The sequence below is a fragment of the Aedes aegypti genome, chromosome 1, assembly GCF_002204515.2.
Source record: "Aedes aegypti strain LVP_AGWG chromosome 1, AaegL5.0 Primary Assembly, whole genome shotgun sequence".
Taxonomy (NCBI): domain Eukaryota; kingdom Metazoa; phylum Arthropoda; class Insecta; order Diptera; family Culicidae; genus Aedes; species Aedes aegypti.
In genome coordinates this window covers 108,440,789-108,458,108 of record NC_035107.1, presented here as the reverse complement: position 1 = coordinate 108,458,108, position 17,320 = coordinate 108,440,789, and the positions used below count along the sequence as shown (strand labels likewise).

The 17,320-nt window shown below is 35.9% G+C and overlaps 1 protein-coding gene across 6 annotated transcripts in view; it reads left to right on the top strand.

Moving 5' to 3' along the window:
- Positions 1-17,320, top strand: part of LOC5576480 (serine/threonine-protein kinase D1) — a 50,722-nt gene that overhangs the window by 11,679 nt on the left and 21,723 nt on the right. For 4 of the 6 annotated variants that reach the window (XM_001662623.2, XM_021844897.1, XM_021844931.1 and 1 more), the window contains exon 2: positions 10,962-11,302. In XM_001662623.2, the coding sequence (XP_001662673.2) occupies positions 11,177-11,302 (126 nt within the window). In that variant the 5' untranslated portion in view covers positions 10,962-11,176. Of the gene's footprint in view, positions 1-9,514; positions 9,701-9,813; positions 9,836-10,961; positions 11,303-17,320 lie in introns of those variants that run through there. The other 2 variants (XM_021844910.1, XM_021844921.1) reach the window with 2 other exon arrangements.

Genomic DNA, 17,320 nt, shown 5'->3' with positions numbered 1-17,320 from the left:
CGCCTTTGACGCGCGAAAGTTGAAAGTTAATATATCAGGGTGGCCCTGACCATCTATTTTGGAAAACCGGGAACTATAAACTACCTGGAAACATTAAAAAAATATGGGAAGTATAGGAAAGCTATCAGAAATTTTAAGAGCAAAGTGAACAGCTAACGTCAAAATATTTAGGTGTAAAATAATCTTATCTCTTTTATTTTCAACCATAGTTTGTATAATTAAGAGTACAGACTTCCTTTGTTATAGTCTAGCGAGTTTATGCGAAACATTCTTGAATCACAATAATTACTAGGCCATTTGACATGTTCAGATAGAGGTGACCGAAGGTCTTAGTATGCGATTCCGGTGAACCAACCCAAATCAAATATTTATTTCCATACTGTGTCAAATTTCTCGACAAATGATGGCCATCGGAAGATTTTATGGTCATTTTAAATACAGGTGACCATTTTAAGACCAGTTTTAGAATACCGTTTGTTGGTTCCAAAAGAAAAAAGTTTGTTGGTTTTTATCATAAGAAAACAATAATGGGTGTGCGAAACACCAAATAACACTGTTTCAGCAAATTGAAAGTTTAAGAAGTAAAGTTGGGACATTCTGGGCGTAAAGGAGCCATTTTGGGTTTTGTGCAGTAGCCACGGTATAAGAATATATGAATTGGTACATAAATGAAGACTTGAAGAAAATACTTAACACGAGTAGTTTAAAATACAACTGCTTACAACAATCGGTAGTCAGTGTCCTCTCGGGATTTTCATCCTTTCTTCCAGGATTCACATAAAATTCGTTGCAGGATTCTCGTCAAATAAATTTCAGGATTCTCATCAGAATCATTCCCATTAGATTCGTCACATGATTCTCATCAAAACTCTCAGAATTCTCATCAGAATCCTCAAAGCATTCTCTTAAAAATCATCTCAGAATTATTTTCTCTTAAGATACACAAAATCCTCTTTGGATGCGCATAAGAATTGATTGTACGACATTTCCCAGAATGACGTTCCCCAGAACGACATTCCCCAGAACGCCATTCCCCAGAAAAAAATAAAAAGACAAGTGATTTTTGAGTTGTCAAAATCCAGGTATATGGTAAATAGTAAAAAGTGAACGCATTTAACTGGAAAATTCGAGGAAAACCGCATTATACTTTTCACAGGTAAAACATTTTAGTTTTTTTTTTGTTTTAACGATAGAACTTTCAGTTTATTGCAGTCTTTCATTTATTTATTTATTTATTTATTTATTTATTTATTTATTTATTTATTTATTTATTTAAAAAAATAAAAATAAATTCCATCAATTTATTTTGTATATATAAGGAATATTAAACTATACAAATCACACTTTTGAAAATAATATGAGAAAGAACAGCCAATTTTAAAAGAAGGAAGAATAACTATGAAAACAAAAAAAAACCAATATCTTGGGTCAAGTTTGTTCATAAAACATAGTATGACATATGTAAGAGCAGCTTATCTTTAACGGTTATGCTACTTTTCCCCGAATGTCGGTTCCCAAAGTGTCGTTTCCCCGAACGCCAGTGCCCCTAATAACCCGTTTCCCCGAATAGCCTCGTTCCCGAAAAGTTTTTAGCTCTTATAATTGTCATAACTTTTTGTGTGTCAAGTGGTGGACCGGTTCATCTGATATGCACCCTTCTTCATTTGATTGGCGGTTCTCCCAACTGGTGGGGAACGTGCCGTTGGAGCCGGCCTTCTGATATCATTTATTCTAGTTCAGCACCCAGTCCTTAAAGACTATTCTTGCACCTGTTCGAACTGCATCACTTTTCTGGAAAATGTCTTTTAAGGAAACGAGTCATTCGGAGAGGTGGCATTCGGGGAAATGATATTCAAGGAAACGACAATGGTTTGTTGGGTCCACCGGTGAACCACGTAGTCATTTATTTTGGATTTTCAAAACCACCTCCTTCCCCCTTCGTGATCTTTCGCCCGTACAAACGTTTTGAAATTTGTATGGTCCTTGGTCCAAGATGACCAAGTGGTTTATGGATGGCCTGAGACAAGGAAAGCAAACACTCGCCATTTAGAAGTTTTTTTTTTAACTCAATTCATATTTTATTCGCTTGAGATTCATAATAATGATTTTGACAAAATAATATTTTGGCTGAATTGACGTCTGTGTCCGAAATTCGAAGCCTCTGGGAATTTGAATAAATTCAGTAAATACATTTTTTAAAGGAAAAAAAACTAATCCAAATTACTTTTCCCACTCTTTAAAATCGTATAAAACGATTCTGGGGAATAGATTTCTGGGAAATGTCCCATTCTGGGTAATGGGTTTATGGGGAACGTCATTCTGAGGAATGTCGTTCTGGGGTTCGGCTTTCTGGGAAATGTCCTACAACCTAAGAATTCTATCAAGATTCACATCAGACTCGTTCTTTGGGATCTGATCCTTACCTTCCTTTCGAGTGGACTGTATTTGATGACTTGGAGTAGCCTTTCCTTTAGGTGGCTTAAGTAGACAAATCGGTGGTTGAGTTAGGCCGTCGGTGGACCGTTTTGGGCACTTCAGTGGGATTTCTTCTTTAAGGAATTGTCCGTTCAACACACTCACTCGTCTTAAGTTTTTCTTTAGAATTCTCCAAAAAATCTCTTTGAGATTCGAGGATTTTCGTCAGAGTCTGCTAAGAATCCTCTCAACATTCTTACTAGAATCCTCTCAACATTGTTATCAGAGTCCTCTCGAGATGCTTGTCAGAATCCTCGTAGGATAGGCGTCAAAAATCTTCAAATGATTTTCATCAGAATCCGTTCAAAGTTCTCATCAGAATCCTCTCACGATTCTCATCAGAATCCTTTCAGGATTTCAACAGCATCGATGCCGAATTCTCATCAGAATCGTTCCAGGAATCTTATCAGAATCTCTAAAGGATTTTCAAAAGAATCCTTCCTGAATTCACCATAAATCTTTCCACGATTCGTATCCAAACTTTTAAGGCTTCCCATCAGAAACATTTCAGATATCTAATCTGAAATCATGATTCTCATCACATTTCTCCCAGGACTCTCATTAGAATATTTCCAAAATTCTATCTATCAGGACTTTCATCAGAAACCTTCCAGTATTATTACCAGAAACTGTCCAGGATTTTTACTAGGAACCTACTGAAAATTTCATCAGAAACCATCCAGTGAACTTATCAGAAACCTTTCAGGGGCTTCATTAGAAGCCTTCTAGGATTCTCTCACGATTCTCATCAGAATTCTTTCACGATAAGTCAATTAGGATTCTTATGAGATTCCTGGAAATATTATAATGAGAATCTTATAAGAAATGTGATATAAATCCGGATTTCAGATTAGATCTCTGCAATGTTGCTTTTGGGAATCCTTAAAAGTTAGGATTAGTATCGTGGAAAGATTTAATGTGAATCCAGGAAAGATTCTGTTGATAATCCAGGAAGAATTCTGATGAGAATCCAGGAAGGTTTTCTGAAAATGAGAATCATGAAAGAAATCCTGTAGAGATTCTGATGAGAATTCTGGATCGATTCTGATAAGATTCCTGAAACGATTCCGATGAGTATTCAGCATCGATGCTGTCGAAATCCTGAAAGGATTCTGATGACAATCGCGAGAGAATCCTAGAAGGCTTTTCAGAAAAGATGAGAATCCTGGAAATATTATAATGCGAATCATAGAAGAAAGGTGATAAAAGTCCTGATTTCAGATTAGATTTCTGAAATGCTTCTGATGAAAAGCATCAAAAGCTTGGATAATAGTCGTGGAAAGATTTAATTTAAATTCAAGAAGGTTTCTGTTGGAAATCCTGCCTTCTGATGAGAATCCATGTTTGATTTCTGATGATGAGAACTGATGAGTATTCTGATGAGAATCCTGGAACGTTTCAGATAAAATTCCTCGAAAAAATCTGATGAGAATTCAGCATCGATGCTGGTGAAATCCCGAAAGAATTCTGATGAGAATCGTGAGAGAATTCTAGAAGGCTTCTAATGAAATCCCTGGAAGATTTCTAATAAGTTTATTGGAATGTTTCTGATAAAATCCCTAGAAGGTTTCTTGTAACAATCCAGGACTGTTACTGGTGACAATAGTAAAAGATTTACAATGAAAATCTTGGTAGGATTCTTATCTAGAAAGGATTTCTGCTAATGAGAACCATGACAGTATTCTGAAGAAAAATTTGGCTGGAAATCTTGTAGAGATTCTGATTGATTCTAGAACGATTCTGATAAGATTCCGATGAGAATTCAGCATCGATGCTGTTGAATTGCTGTTGAATTCTCATCGGAATCTTATCAGAATCGTTCTAGACTCAATCAGAATCTCTACAAGATTTCCAGCCAAATTAATACTGTCATGGTTCTCATTAGCAGAAATCCTTTCTAGATTCTCATCAGAATCCTACCAAGATTTTCATTGTAAATCTTTTACTATTGTCACCAGTAACAGTCCTGGATTTTTACAAGAAACCTTTTAGGGATTTTATCAGAAACATTCCAATAAACTTATTAGAAATCTTCCAGGGATTTCATTAGAAGCCTTCTAGGATTCTCTCACGATTCTCATCAGAATTTTTCGAGGAATTTTATCTCAAACGTTCCAGGATTTTCATCAGAATACTCATCAGTTCTCATCATCAGAAATCAAACCTGGATTCTCATCAGAAGGCAGGATTTCCAACAGAAACCTTCTTGAATTCAAATTAAATCTTTCCACGACTTTTATCCAAGCTTTTGATGCTTTTCATCAGAAGCATTTCAGAAATCTAATCTGAAATCAGGACTTTTATCACCTTTCTTCTAGGATTCTCATTAGAATATTTCCAGGATTCTCATCTTTTCTGAAAAGCCTTCTAGGATTCTCTCGCGATTGTCATCAGAATCCTTTCAGGATTTCGACAGCATCGATGCTGAATACTCATCGGAATCGTTTCAGGAATCTTATCAGAATCGATCCAGAATTCTCATCAGAATCTCTACAGGATTTCTTTCATGATTCTCATTTTCAGAAAACCTTCCTGGATTCTCATCAGAATTCTTCCTGGATTATCAACAGAATCTTTCCTGGATTCACATTAAATCTTTCCACGATACTAATCCTAACTTTTAAGGATTCCCAAAAGCAACATTGCAGAGATTTACTCTGAAATCCGGATTTATATCACATTTCTTATAAGATTCTCATTATAATATTTCCAGGAATCCTACCAGAATTCTTATCAGAAACCTTCCAGGGATTTCATTGAAAGCCTTCTAGGATTCTTATCAGAATCCATTAACTATTCTCATTAGCTTTCTTCAGGATTCTCGTTAGAATCCTTTCAGGATTCTTATTGAAATGGAAACAATTTCAAAATTATTTGAACAGAACTCGAAAAATGTGTAATTGAGAATGTTTTATGTATTAGCTTGTCTCGACATAGATAAGCTTATTTAAGCAATTTCAATGACTTTTCAACATGAGCATAATTTATTTCAATGATTATTTTACTGTCTATGGTAAGTTCTCTGTTTCTTTCGGGAATTCCACGGCAGGTCTCTTTTTAGAGCATGGTCGTTATTTTAGTACAAGTCTCTAAAAACTCTATATTTCTTTAACGTCGCTCTTTTTTTCTTGCTTTGAATTCAGGTGTAAATACTAAAACTCCGGATATTCCTTCGGACCTATTCTATAGTTTCTTCAGGAATTCCTTCCAAATACATTTCTCTAACAGCACTGGTTGCAGGTATCTTTATAGACACTTGGTCACTAATTTAATGTAAGTCTCTATGAAGTTTATATCTTATTGAAGGTCTCTAATCTCCCTATTTAACCAAAATGGTCTCTAAAATCCCGTTTTCCCTTAATCTGTTTGCAGTAAATCCTGATTCTAAGATGATTGAAAGAAAATCCATAGAAATCCCTGAAGGCATCTCAGGATAAATTCTTGTTGGGTTTGGGATGTTAACACTTCAGTCGTCGCGCTGTTGTATTTTGTACAACATTATTGAGGCAACCTCGCTTTTCGTTCACAACAACAGCGTGGTGATTTTGAATTCCAGGTTTAAATCTTCAAATCATCTAAAACAAAATTCATTAGGAGGACCGTCAAAATCACTTAATGAATTTATGAAGAAATTTCCGGAGTAATATCTGAAGCAAACACTAGACAAACACCTCAGTTAATTTCTGATTAAGTTTCTGAATCGAATCATGAAAACAATACATATAATAATACGAACAGCAATGGTCGTCGTAAAATCACAAGGAATTTGAAAACAAAGCGTTAGAAATGTTCCTGCAAAAATGTTTGGTTAGGTTATCTAAGGAATCAAACTCTTTTCTCCTAGTCCCTGTTCTAACTTTATTTATGTTTGATTACCTTTTGGTTCCTATACGGTTGGGTCTTTTTTTCAGGATAGAGGTCTCTAAAATTCATATTTTTAAGACTTTCAGTCGCTACCAGCTCTGGCTTTCTGAAATTTAGAAAGTATTGACTTAAATTTGTTGTCAACACTTTTCCAATTTTTGAGCATAACAGACTGAAAGCCATAACCTAGAACGTTTTCCAATTATAAATATAAAAATGACTGAACATTTTAATTTCAGAAAATTCAAAGGATAATCTTGTAAAAATTACAATGTTCAAGTTATTGCTTTAAGTCTACAAATAAAGAGACTGGACTCGGAAAAAATGAAACACACAAAAATGATCATCAAAAATCAATTTCAAATCGGATACTTATCAAATTTTCAGGGATTTAATAACTATATATTAGCTATGTTTTGACATAATTTATTTATTGAAAATCCTCCCCAAAAACCGAATGCTCGTACATTTCTCTTAAAACTGCTCATGAGATCTTGGGCGACAAAAAAAAACTTTTTGATCGGACGAAGTTCTGGTATATTTGGCGTGTTCGCCTCCTTCGGGACCACATTGACGCCCTTCGCTTTGTACCAATCCACTATGTATTATTTTGTCGATTTCATGCGCTTTTTGAATAGCGTTCAAACCGTTTATTTTTGCGATATAGCTTGTTCGGAGAAGTTTTAGCGCATCTTTTGATGCAAAAAGTTTTGGGATCAATTCACCTAGCAGTGAGATAGAAAAACTATTTTTTCATAACATTAAGATAGACATATGGTGTCTTCGGCAAAGATGTAGAATTGGTCATTTGAAACAACTTTGTCGAAGACACGATTTTTCTATCTCATATATATGCCGTTGTATGTGAATGGCCCGTAAAAATCATATTATTTCATCATAACTTTTTTCCAAGATTTTTAACATTTTTTGTGTTTTCTACAAAGTTGTTTGTCATGGAAAAACCCCTGTTTTTGCTGAACATATCATCAAACTATCTTTTGAAGTAATAAAAATATTCATGAATTACTCTTTTCTCAAGGGCTTAACTTTAAGAGATAGAGAGGCTTGACCACTCACGGTACAGCTTTCGCGCACGCAATTTGGCCACGGTGTTTTGCTTGTCAGTCCTTCTTGGCTACGTCTCGTGTGGAAAGGTTCTGGGTATTCTTGAAGTACTACTCTTTCGCGTCTTCTGTGTGTATTCTGTTTTCGGTTTTCAGCCGCTTCCAGCGCCGCTCGATGGTCTTCGTCTCCTGGAACATCTTCACAACGCGGGGCACGGTGGAATGGTGGATTCCAAGCCTTTTGCGATCCATCTGTGCGACTGACCGATCGTCGCGCACAAGATTTGCTGGCGTAGCTCTTCTTCGTTCGAATGCATCTTGACAGATCGCGATAAAATTTTGCACACATAAACACAAAACTCCAAATTAGTATTACCCAAAATTTCATTAATTTTTACCTACGCAATAAAAAGTTACACCCAAAACAAAGTGTCGCATTTCCGAGTCCAATCTTCAGAGCTTCGATCTACTTCGTCGTAAGCGCTAATATGCGTCACATCAAATTAAAATGTTCCACTACGGCGGATATTCGAACTTACCTACACTATACAGTTAACTCTCCCTTACTCAATATTCCGTATCTCGATATCTAGTTAGAGAACCATAGTAAAAGTTGGTTTTCATGGCTAACTCGATGGTCCCTTGGATCGCAGATGCACTGATTTTATTTTCTGTATCTCGATACCTCCCTAACTCGATGGTCCCTTCAATATCGAGTAAGGGAGAGATGACTGTAATTCATTCAAACATTTTCCATTTTTGACAATGCCTTTATGACTTTCTGATGATACTATGGTTTTCTCATAGGTTTTGTATAGTGAAAACAACGTGTTATAAAATTTTAATAGTTCACATCATGAATTAAATGCAAATATACTGTGAAAAACCAATAAATATATTAAATAAACAGTTGTCAATGCATTCCAAACAACTATAACTTCATGATCACATTTTCGAGCACTGTCAACTATTCTGAGAAAATAAATAGTGTATCTTCAAAATACTTTAAAATGTATGAATCATATTTTTGAAAATGTACAATGAATTTTGCAATATCATGTGCGAATTTGAATTAATATTGCCTTACATATTTTTTCCAAATATTCATAATCCTGACATATATTCTCAATTCAATTAAAAATGCATCTTAGTCATCCCAAACACGACTTTTTCATCTTTTCTCAAGTTTGTATTACTTTTAAGTTGATTTTTGTTCATTTTTGAAATGTTTGGAATTTTGTGGCGAAATTTTAATTTCTGGCCCATAGTGGACAGAGAGGGTAATTTCTGCGATATTTGATTTTTGAATCTACGCTATTTCACCCAAAATTCGCGAACCGGGAAGGCAATGTGTGTTCATTAATGCTGTTTTGTATCATATTTTGAATTTCCACTACATTTCCAGTCTTTTTCGTATGTTTAATAGTTCACTTCAACGCATTGCGATAAATTGACGTAAAACCAATTTAACACAACATTTCTAAGAAATGCTACAAAGTAATCACTTCTTTACTTATTAGTGTTGCATTTATCAATCACACTGGATGGAATTTGAGTTTATTTCATGCAAATAATCGATAGGTAGTCCATGATTGGTACACTTTTATGGCGAATGCCAGGAACACTACTGCCATAATTAGTACAAAGACAACGATGTAAAAAAAAACAAATTTTTATTTGCTTTAAATCTATTTAATACCAAAACTGCTTATTTCGTCTGTTTCGCAATTGAAGCCTTAACATAAACAAGTTTATTAACATAAACAAGTCATGTTTACGTTTTAGAAACGCGGATAAAATCTATGTCGGCTATCTATGAATAGGTATATATGTGCCTAAATACTCGATATAAAAAAATATGAAAAATATACAGACAGTTGCATATTTGTATGTTTTGCTAGCAGCAGAATTTGGTCGATTTCTCATAAAGTTACACTATTTAACCATCGGTAAAATTTTCAAAAATTACCGTTTCAAACTCTAAAATTCATGTTATATTTTGAGTGGCCAGTGGCTACTGGCCACCCTCAACATGTTCATAGTTGGATAAACAGCAATCGCACGACTTACTGACCGACTGACTGCTGGTGGAGAAGATTTCTTGCAAACGGTATTGGGGATACTCACCTCTCCCATAGAGTAATCGTAGGCCGTGTGTTGTCAACTTGCGCGAATGGATCTGGTCGGGTGTGTGTGAGTCATTGCTGTGATATTTGAATAAGAAGGCCACCATCGTCAGTCGATACGCAGTGATGGAGAGAAAGTGAACCGAAAGGCAGACAGAAAGCCGGCTAAAGGTAATCGCACAGCTAGCCTATTTGGTCGATAGAATACTGTGTGGTGCAAAAACTAAGCGTGATCAGATTTAGCGTCCAGTTGAAGTGAAGTGAGTGATTTAGTGTCAGCTGTGTCTATTTTTGCGAACATCAAAGGTATCAAAATATTTGTGTTTCGGCTCTGCTACTGTTCGTTGGTTGCGAATAAAAGTACATGGGAATATGATTAACTCAATTCTATTTTTCTTTTCATCATACAGAACGGAGCAATTCTAGTAAAAGTAAATTGAATCCATGTTTCTAAATTTGTGCTGCACTATTTTCAAAATTTTATTTTGAATTCTTTGCTAAGTCTTTTTTTCCTGGTATTACAACAGCTAGTCCATATTGATACAGCACACAACAGGGCTGGCCTGAAAATTTGTTCGAAAATCAAAAGCTTGTTAAGACAAACTTTAGATTTTCTGTTAATGTGGATATATACATTTTAAATATTTTATGTTTTACATTTGACTTGAATGCCCTCAATGTGATTTTTGAAAGTTAAGTTTTTATCTAGCATGAGTACTAGACAAATAACGTCATCAGACCAATTTTATGGAACCCTTCTCATCGTGACAACATGTCTACTTGAAGGTTTCAAAATAAAGAGCTTTTGGTTTATGTGGGAATATTATCAGTTAAGTTTTGGAAGCATTACAAGAAATCTTCCAGTTTTGCAAGTACGAAGAAAAAATATCCATCTTGCCTTGAGGAACATCAGCTTTTACAGGAAGTCTTTCAAACCTGGAGTTCTGATAATTTACCTAAAGTGTACGATTTGTCAGACAATCCAATGTTAGTTCACCACAACTAACCACCAGCTATGCATGAAGTAAATTTCAATGTAAACTGTAGGTAAGGGAATCTTCACAAACATTTCAAAAAAAGAAAAACAATTCTCATCACACCATCTGAGAGTGCAATCACGCGAGACCGAGTCAAAAGGTGTGTGATGGCTATCCCCCTTGACCACACCAGCGATAACACCTCCAATGTTAGGGGTCATTTACTGCGAATGGCTCTGCTCTGGCACATGAACAGATGAGGGGGCAAAGTCTGAACGTAAAATTTACTCTAGACTAGCACTTTCCTTATCATCTTCAGCCAATTTGCCCACAAGCACATGCATTGAATGGGCAAAATCTCTACACATGAATCACATATTGCACATGTACATTTCACATCACGCTTGCAGGCATGATTAATAACACCCAGTCTTTCTTTTTTGTTTCGTTTTCAGGATTCACGATCCACCGCACAAAACAGAATCTCTCAGTCTGAATCTTTCACCTAGAGCAATCGCTTAACATATATGGACCAATGGGGAAATCTCCTACCTAAAAAGCCACAACAGTCATTATTTCTACAAAGGAACATTCGGACGCGAAGATACTGAAACAAACAGTAGTAATACCGATATTGTTTCTAGCACCGGAACGACAAAGTTGCACAACAATGGCTGGACCAGAAATCACCTTCATCTTCCAGTTCGGTAACCTGCGGGACATCGTTACCGTATCCAGCCATGCACTGACGCTGAAAACGCTCAAGGATCTAGCCTGTGATTTTATCAATACTAAGGTAAGAGCGGATATCCAATTCATACATGCATTGTTTCATGATTCCTACACAATAGGATGACCTGTAATGATCAAACAAAAAAGGAGGAAATAAGGATGGGTCCCTTGAAGAGAGAAATGAAGAGTGAAATGAGTACTTCAAAGGGCATTAACGCATGAGCGTAACGAGAGCCTATAGCTCATTACCACAGCGGGATATTACACAATGTCCACAATGTCCTGAAAATTCAGCCTTCTGGAATCAGCTTCATTTTATAAATGTTTACCAATTAGTCGGAATGGCAGTTGCGCAAATATTGAACACTTGCATATCAGGTAATACGAAGTTTTATAGAATTACAACTATCACACACAAATGAGCCAGCACGCTGAATATTTGCCATGTGATAGTTGAGTCGGCATTGGGCTGTCAACGCTCTGACCAAGAGAGTGCAATTCTGCTTTGACAGATTTGTTAAATACTTCGCCACTCTTGGAGTAGCTCAGTAATGTACAATTTTGTTTGACGACACTACTCCAAACCATTCCAGTATTGCTTGTTGCTGAGCTGCCGCCCAAGAATTTATCTGAAGCTTCACCCAGCACTTCGAAATTGGAATAGCTGGCTCAGGGCCAATGAAGTCATGAGATGCTCAATTTCGAGCTAGCTCATCAGCCAATTTATTTCCAGCGATGGAAGAATGACCAGGCCCATACAAGGTTTACAGAGTGGACTGAATTCAGTACCTCAATTTAAGTTCGACATGCTATAACATGCCTCGACCTTGAGTTGACCGAAGCAAGAGCTTTTATAGTAGCCTGACTATATGAACAGAAATATATGACATTACCCATTAAGCGCCGTTGAAGTGCTGACTGCACTCCACACATAAGAGCAAATATTCCCGCATGAAAAACGGTGCAGTGACTACCAAATGAGTAAAAGTGATTCAGTATTAGCTCACGAGAATATAACCAGCACCAGTATCAGCTCTACCTTCAAGAAGGGAGCCATCAGTAAAACATACTATATTGTTTGATATACTTCTTTCCAAACAGCCAGACATCCACTCTTCCCGTGAAGGGAATTTCGTGGAAAATGTCTTGTAAGGAAAGTGAAAAGCAATAGTTAGATCACTTGGAGTAAGGATCATTTTGTCCCAATTCTCGAAAAAAGTTATACAAATCTATTTGGTATGGGTTTGAGGCCCCAGATTTTACCAAAGGGTTGTCGGCATTGGCCGAAGGCCATGCAAGCTTTTTTGACTTTAAATTCACACCAAACCTCAACTACCTGAAGAGCATTAACATCAGGTCGAGCTGGGTGCTTATTCACATACCAACTATCAAAGCTAGATAGTCGTCGGCAAACCCATAGGTTGAAAAACCGCTATTATTGTGTTGCCTCAATAGCGTATCTGCTACGAGATTTCACAAAAGAGGTTAAAATACTCCTGTTTGGGGGCATCCGCCGCAAACACTCAATTTCCTAATCGCTGCTTGACGCAATGTCGGTTTTTGAGCATTTGGTAAATCCCATTGGTAATCAGTGTATGCAGGCCATGGTTTCATGTAGCTTCCAATATAACATTGAAAAACACGTTATCAAAGGCACCCCTGATTTTATCAATACTAAGTAAGAGCATACCTACAGGTGTAAATATTAAATTCATACTTATATAAACCCATTCATGGTGGCCCATATATCATGCATCCAAATCTCATACAGTAGCATGGATTTTCCCGAGAGCATCTGTAAAATATCGATAATTTTAAAAGTTGTGCCCAATATATTTGGCAGATTTGTCTTACATTTTCCAGATTTTTTGTAAGATACTTTGTACATTTCTCGCAGCAAGATATTGAACAGATTCATCGGGGCTCTAATGACGGGTAATTAAGGAGATTACTTGCAAGCTTTTTAGTGAGATATGCAGAGATATGTGAGAGATGAAAGATTTCCGTTAGGCATACTAACGTTAAACGAGGCGAAGTTCATAACATGAAAGTTGCTTGGAAAATCACAGAAATGATTCTCAGCAGCTTCTATAAAAGGTATTTGATTATTTTTTTCATAAAGTTTTTAGCAGATGTATAATCATTGATGAGTTTTAAGGAAATTTCTTGTGAGATACGACTGTAATCCTGATCAGATTCATTTCAAAATCTTGTTTGGAGGATTACTGGGGATCTGACACTGATTTTTGATCAAGCCTTGTTTGGATTACTAGCTTGACTAGTCTATAATCTATGGCAAAGTCCTCATGAGGGGCATGATAAGATGTTTTATGGAATAAGGTGAAGATTAATCGAAGCCAAAACTCAAATTTCCAAGGGCACAAAACTGGAAAACCGAACATCCGTTTGAGCTGTAAACTTAATCGATTGATCATCACCAGCATGTGACCAATCGATTAACTGCTGTTTGGTTTGTGCTCTTGAAAATTTTAGGTTTGGCTTCGATTTATCTTCACCTTAATGCAGATTTATAGGGAATTCTTTCAACCAATCCTAGCAAATCTTGTGAGACCAATTTATTTTAATTGTTTGGCGAGATTCTTGGCTAACATTTTGATGAATTCCTGGAAAAATGCTTTTTTGCATATATCAGGGTTGCCACCGAACCGGGAAAGGCGGGAAAAAGACGGGAAAAACCGGGAATTTTAGAAGATCACCGTGAAAATCGTTTTGAACGAACTTCTTCAAGCTGTAATATACAAACCTACCTCCAAAATAAGTTAAAGAAAGTAGTTATGTTTAATGATATTTCTATGATGTATCCGCAATTTTGAACAAATATCTTACAAACATTAATGATTTAATTTCTACTATGCAACACCATACTGCCGTCAATCGCAAGTCAGTCCCATCTGCATTTTCGTCAAAATTAAGTTGAGTTCAGTTTTCAGCATATCTTCCAATCCTCTTTCAACTGCACAAATGAGATTATATGATTTGTTCAGAAAAATTAGGAAAAAAAACAGCAAGTCAAATTGTCCCATAATGCAGAGTAACCGCATATCAGTCGACTACAGATTCCCGCACCGTGTAACACAAAAAAGAAACGTGTTTTGATCATCTTTATATTTTTCTTGGAGAGATAGTGAAAGGCAAATTGTGAAAGTTTCATTAAGATTTGAACATGTTCCAATCGTATGGAATTTTTTGAATATTTGTATACAAAACGAGTTTGGAAACTTCACAGTCCGTTTTCTCAATGCCTACTTTTTACATATGGGACTGACTTGCGATTCACGGCAGCACATTTCGAAATATTATTTTAAATTTTTGTTCTCGCACTGTCAGGACTAATATTTTTGAACTTTTCTCTAACAGTTTTACTCGACGTTTTGAATCAAATTTTAATTACTTATTCCAGATTGGTTTAGCACTCTTCTGTAATTGCTGAATACCACAACTAATCTTTAAAAAAAGCCTTTATTTATAAAAGATTTTTACGATTTTAATAACGATAAAGCTGTTTAAGCTCACATAAAATGTGTAGTATATCCATACAAAAAGCATTATGAGAGGGTGGGTGAAAGTCAAAAATGATAATTTTCGGTGTTATTAAAATTGTGAGTGAGTTTCTGATCTTCTTATTTTAAACTTTCTGCAGTGCACAAAGCCAAAATAAAAAGTGCACTGTGGTTGGATGCTTTCTTTGCGAGATTTGTTCCTTTGAAGTTTTAGTTTGAAGTTTCCGAAGTTGATTTCAAACTGTTCCACCTTAAGAATTGAAATAATTTGAAATAAAGAACTATTTGGGTATCTTGATGATTTGCTTAGCCACCAGAGGCTTTTGTCGACCAAATTATCTGAAATTCAGCATTGGGATACACTTAAGATGATTGTAAATCATAGCAAAACTTCCAAATTTCAAGAGCACGCAAACAGAGCTCTGAGCCGAAATTTTGATAGTTTTATCATCACCAGAATGCAACCAATCAAATTTTCAACGCGAACGGTTGTCAAGTTCTTTATATCTTAAAACTTGAACTTGAAAATACGAAGTTTGGCTTAAAGGGCATATTGTTGGCAAATATGGTTCAAATAGCATTGAAATTAAACCCCTGTCGTTTGAAGAATATAATTTAGAATTGAATTGGATAAGATTCTATATAGATTGGAACAATCTAATAGTCAACTTATTGTTCCAACAGTGAAACTTTTTGATAAACATTCAAATTACTATAGAAAAACAACTAAAAAACTTTGAACCGATTTTAAAAAAACAAATGTTGCAGTGCTTTTCATAAAAACGATTTTTGGTATAGAAAAAGTCAATTAAAGTCGCTGGAAAGAATAGATTAAAAAGCGGGAAAATTATGTAAAGTATATACCGGGAAAAAGCGGGAAAAAGCGGGAATTTCAAAATCGAAATTTGGTGGCCACTCTGATATATGTCAAACTTGTTGGCAAGCTTAAAAATTAAGGGCTCAGTAACACCAGCTGAAATGTGCCCCAATAAACTGAAGTCGCCCACACGCTGACGTAGATGACGAAAATACCGGTATCCAAGGTTCCAACGTCGAGCTGATAACGGTTGCGAAAGGATTGAAGCTGAACAAAGCTCCCGGTCCCATAACCACTGTATAATTTAAAAATAAAATAATTGCAAAAAGTATTAGTTTTGGAGCTTCTCATATATCATCCATATTTTCGGACACTATGGGGCAAGCGTGCCACCGAATGAACATCGCATGTAATTCTACTTGTAATATTTTTTTTTTTATTTCCTATTAATATTACTTACAAAGCAGACTCTAATCGATAATTTAAAAATATTTTTAAGTTTACCGTAATGAGAGAATGCTTTATAACAAGGTTCAAAACATGCGTAACTCTCTATTACTCAATTCGAATAACTAAAATGGTTATTTTTGTCTCCATTCAGTACAATATATGTATTTCCCTTATATTACGGTGAAAATGTATAATATTACACTAGATAAGCACTAAAAACGGTAAAATATTGATGTAGATTTGTAAAACGGTACTTAATAAGCCGAAAAACATGTTATTATTGAATATTTTGAGAAAAAAAATCACTTTGGGGGCAAAAATATCAGTTATTCCCCTACTATACTTCAGAAACCACTACCGGTGCCTCATTCTGGTTTATTATTATGATTTTGTTGATAATGTTTACATTTCTATAAATTTCACACCAACAATTTTCGTTTACCAAATAGGTGGCACACTTGCCCCAATAGGTATAGATGTCAACCAAACTGGATTTCGTATGTAAAACTAAATACTTTTTTCGTTCAAATGCCACAATAACTTACACATCGGAATAGCTTCACGATGTACAGTACGTTAGAAAAATCTGTTAATAATTTACTGTTATTTAGGAACAACGAAATCTTATAAAAATCCACTCAATTCTGATAGTCTTTGTAAAAGTCGATGTAAATACGAGAAAAAAAAAGAGCAATTTCCATCATATTTTGATCATTGTATTGTGAACTATAAGGGAACATATTGTTAATCTCAAAGAGAAAATATATATTGTAGTTTTTATAAAAAGCAGTGGTGGCACACTTACCCCAAAGTCCGCTATTCCTAACGTGTCGGTGTGGACGACCAGAAAACATAGAGAAGTTAATTTCTTCCTAACCCACTTTTTATCAGGCCATGGATTCTTTTTCTTCTTGGTGTTCTAAGAGCACTTCAACAGTTATTAACTGAGAGCTTTCTTTGCCAAAGTTGCCATTTTCGCATTCGTATATCATGTGGCAGGTACAATAATACTCTGTGCCCAGGGAAGTCAAGAAAATTTCCATTACGAAAACATCCTGGACCGACCGGGAATCGAACCCAGACATCTTCAGCATGGCTTTGCTTTGTAGCCGCGGACTCTAACCACTCGGCTAAGGCCATGGATGCTTCCGGGAATATCTCCACAATTTCGGACACGCGGTCTCTACATTGTGCGGACACCGGAGCATGTTATATTCGACTGCTCTCGATCCAGGGATATACGAAGCGAGATGATGTCAGAAACCGCAAGCGTCCTTAATCCGGACAACATCGT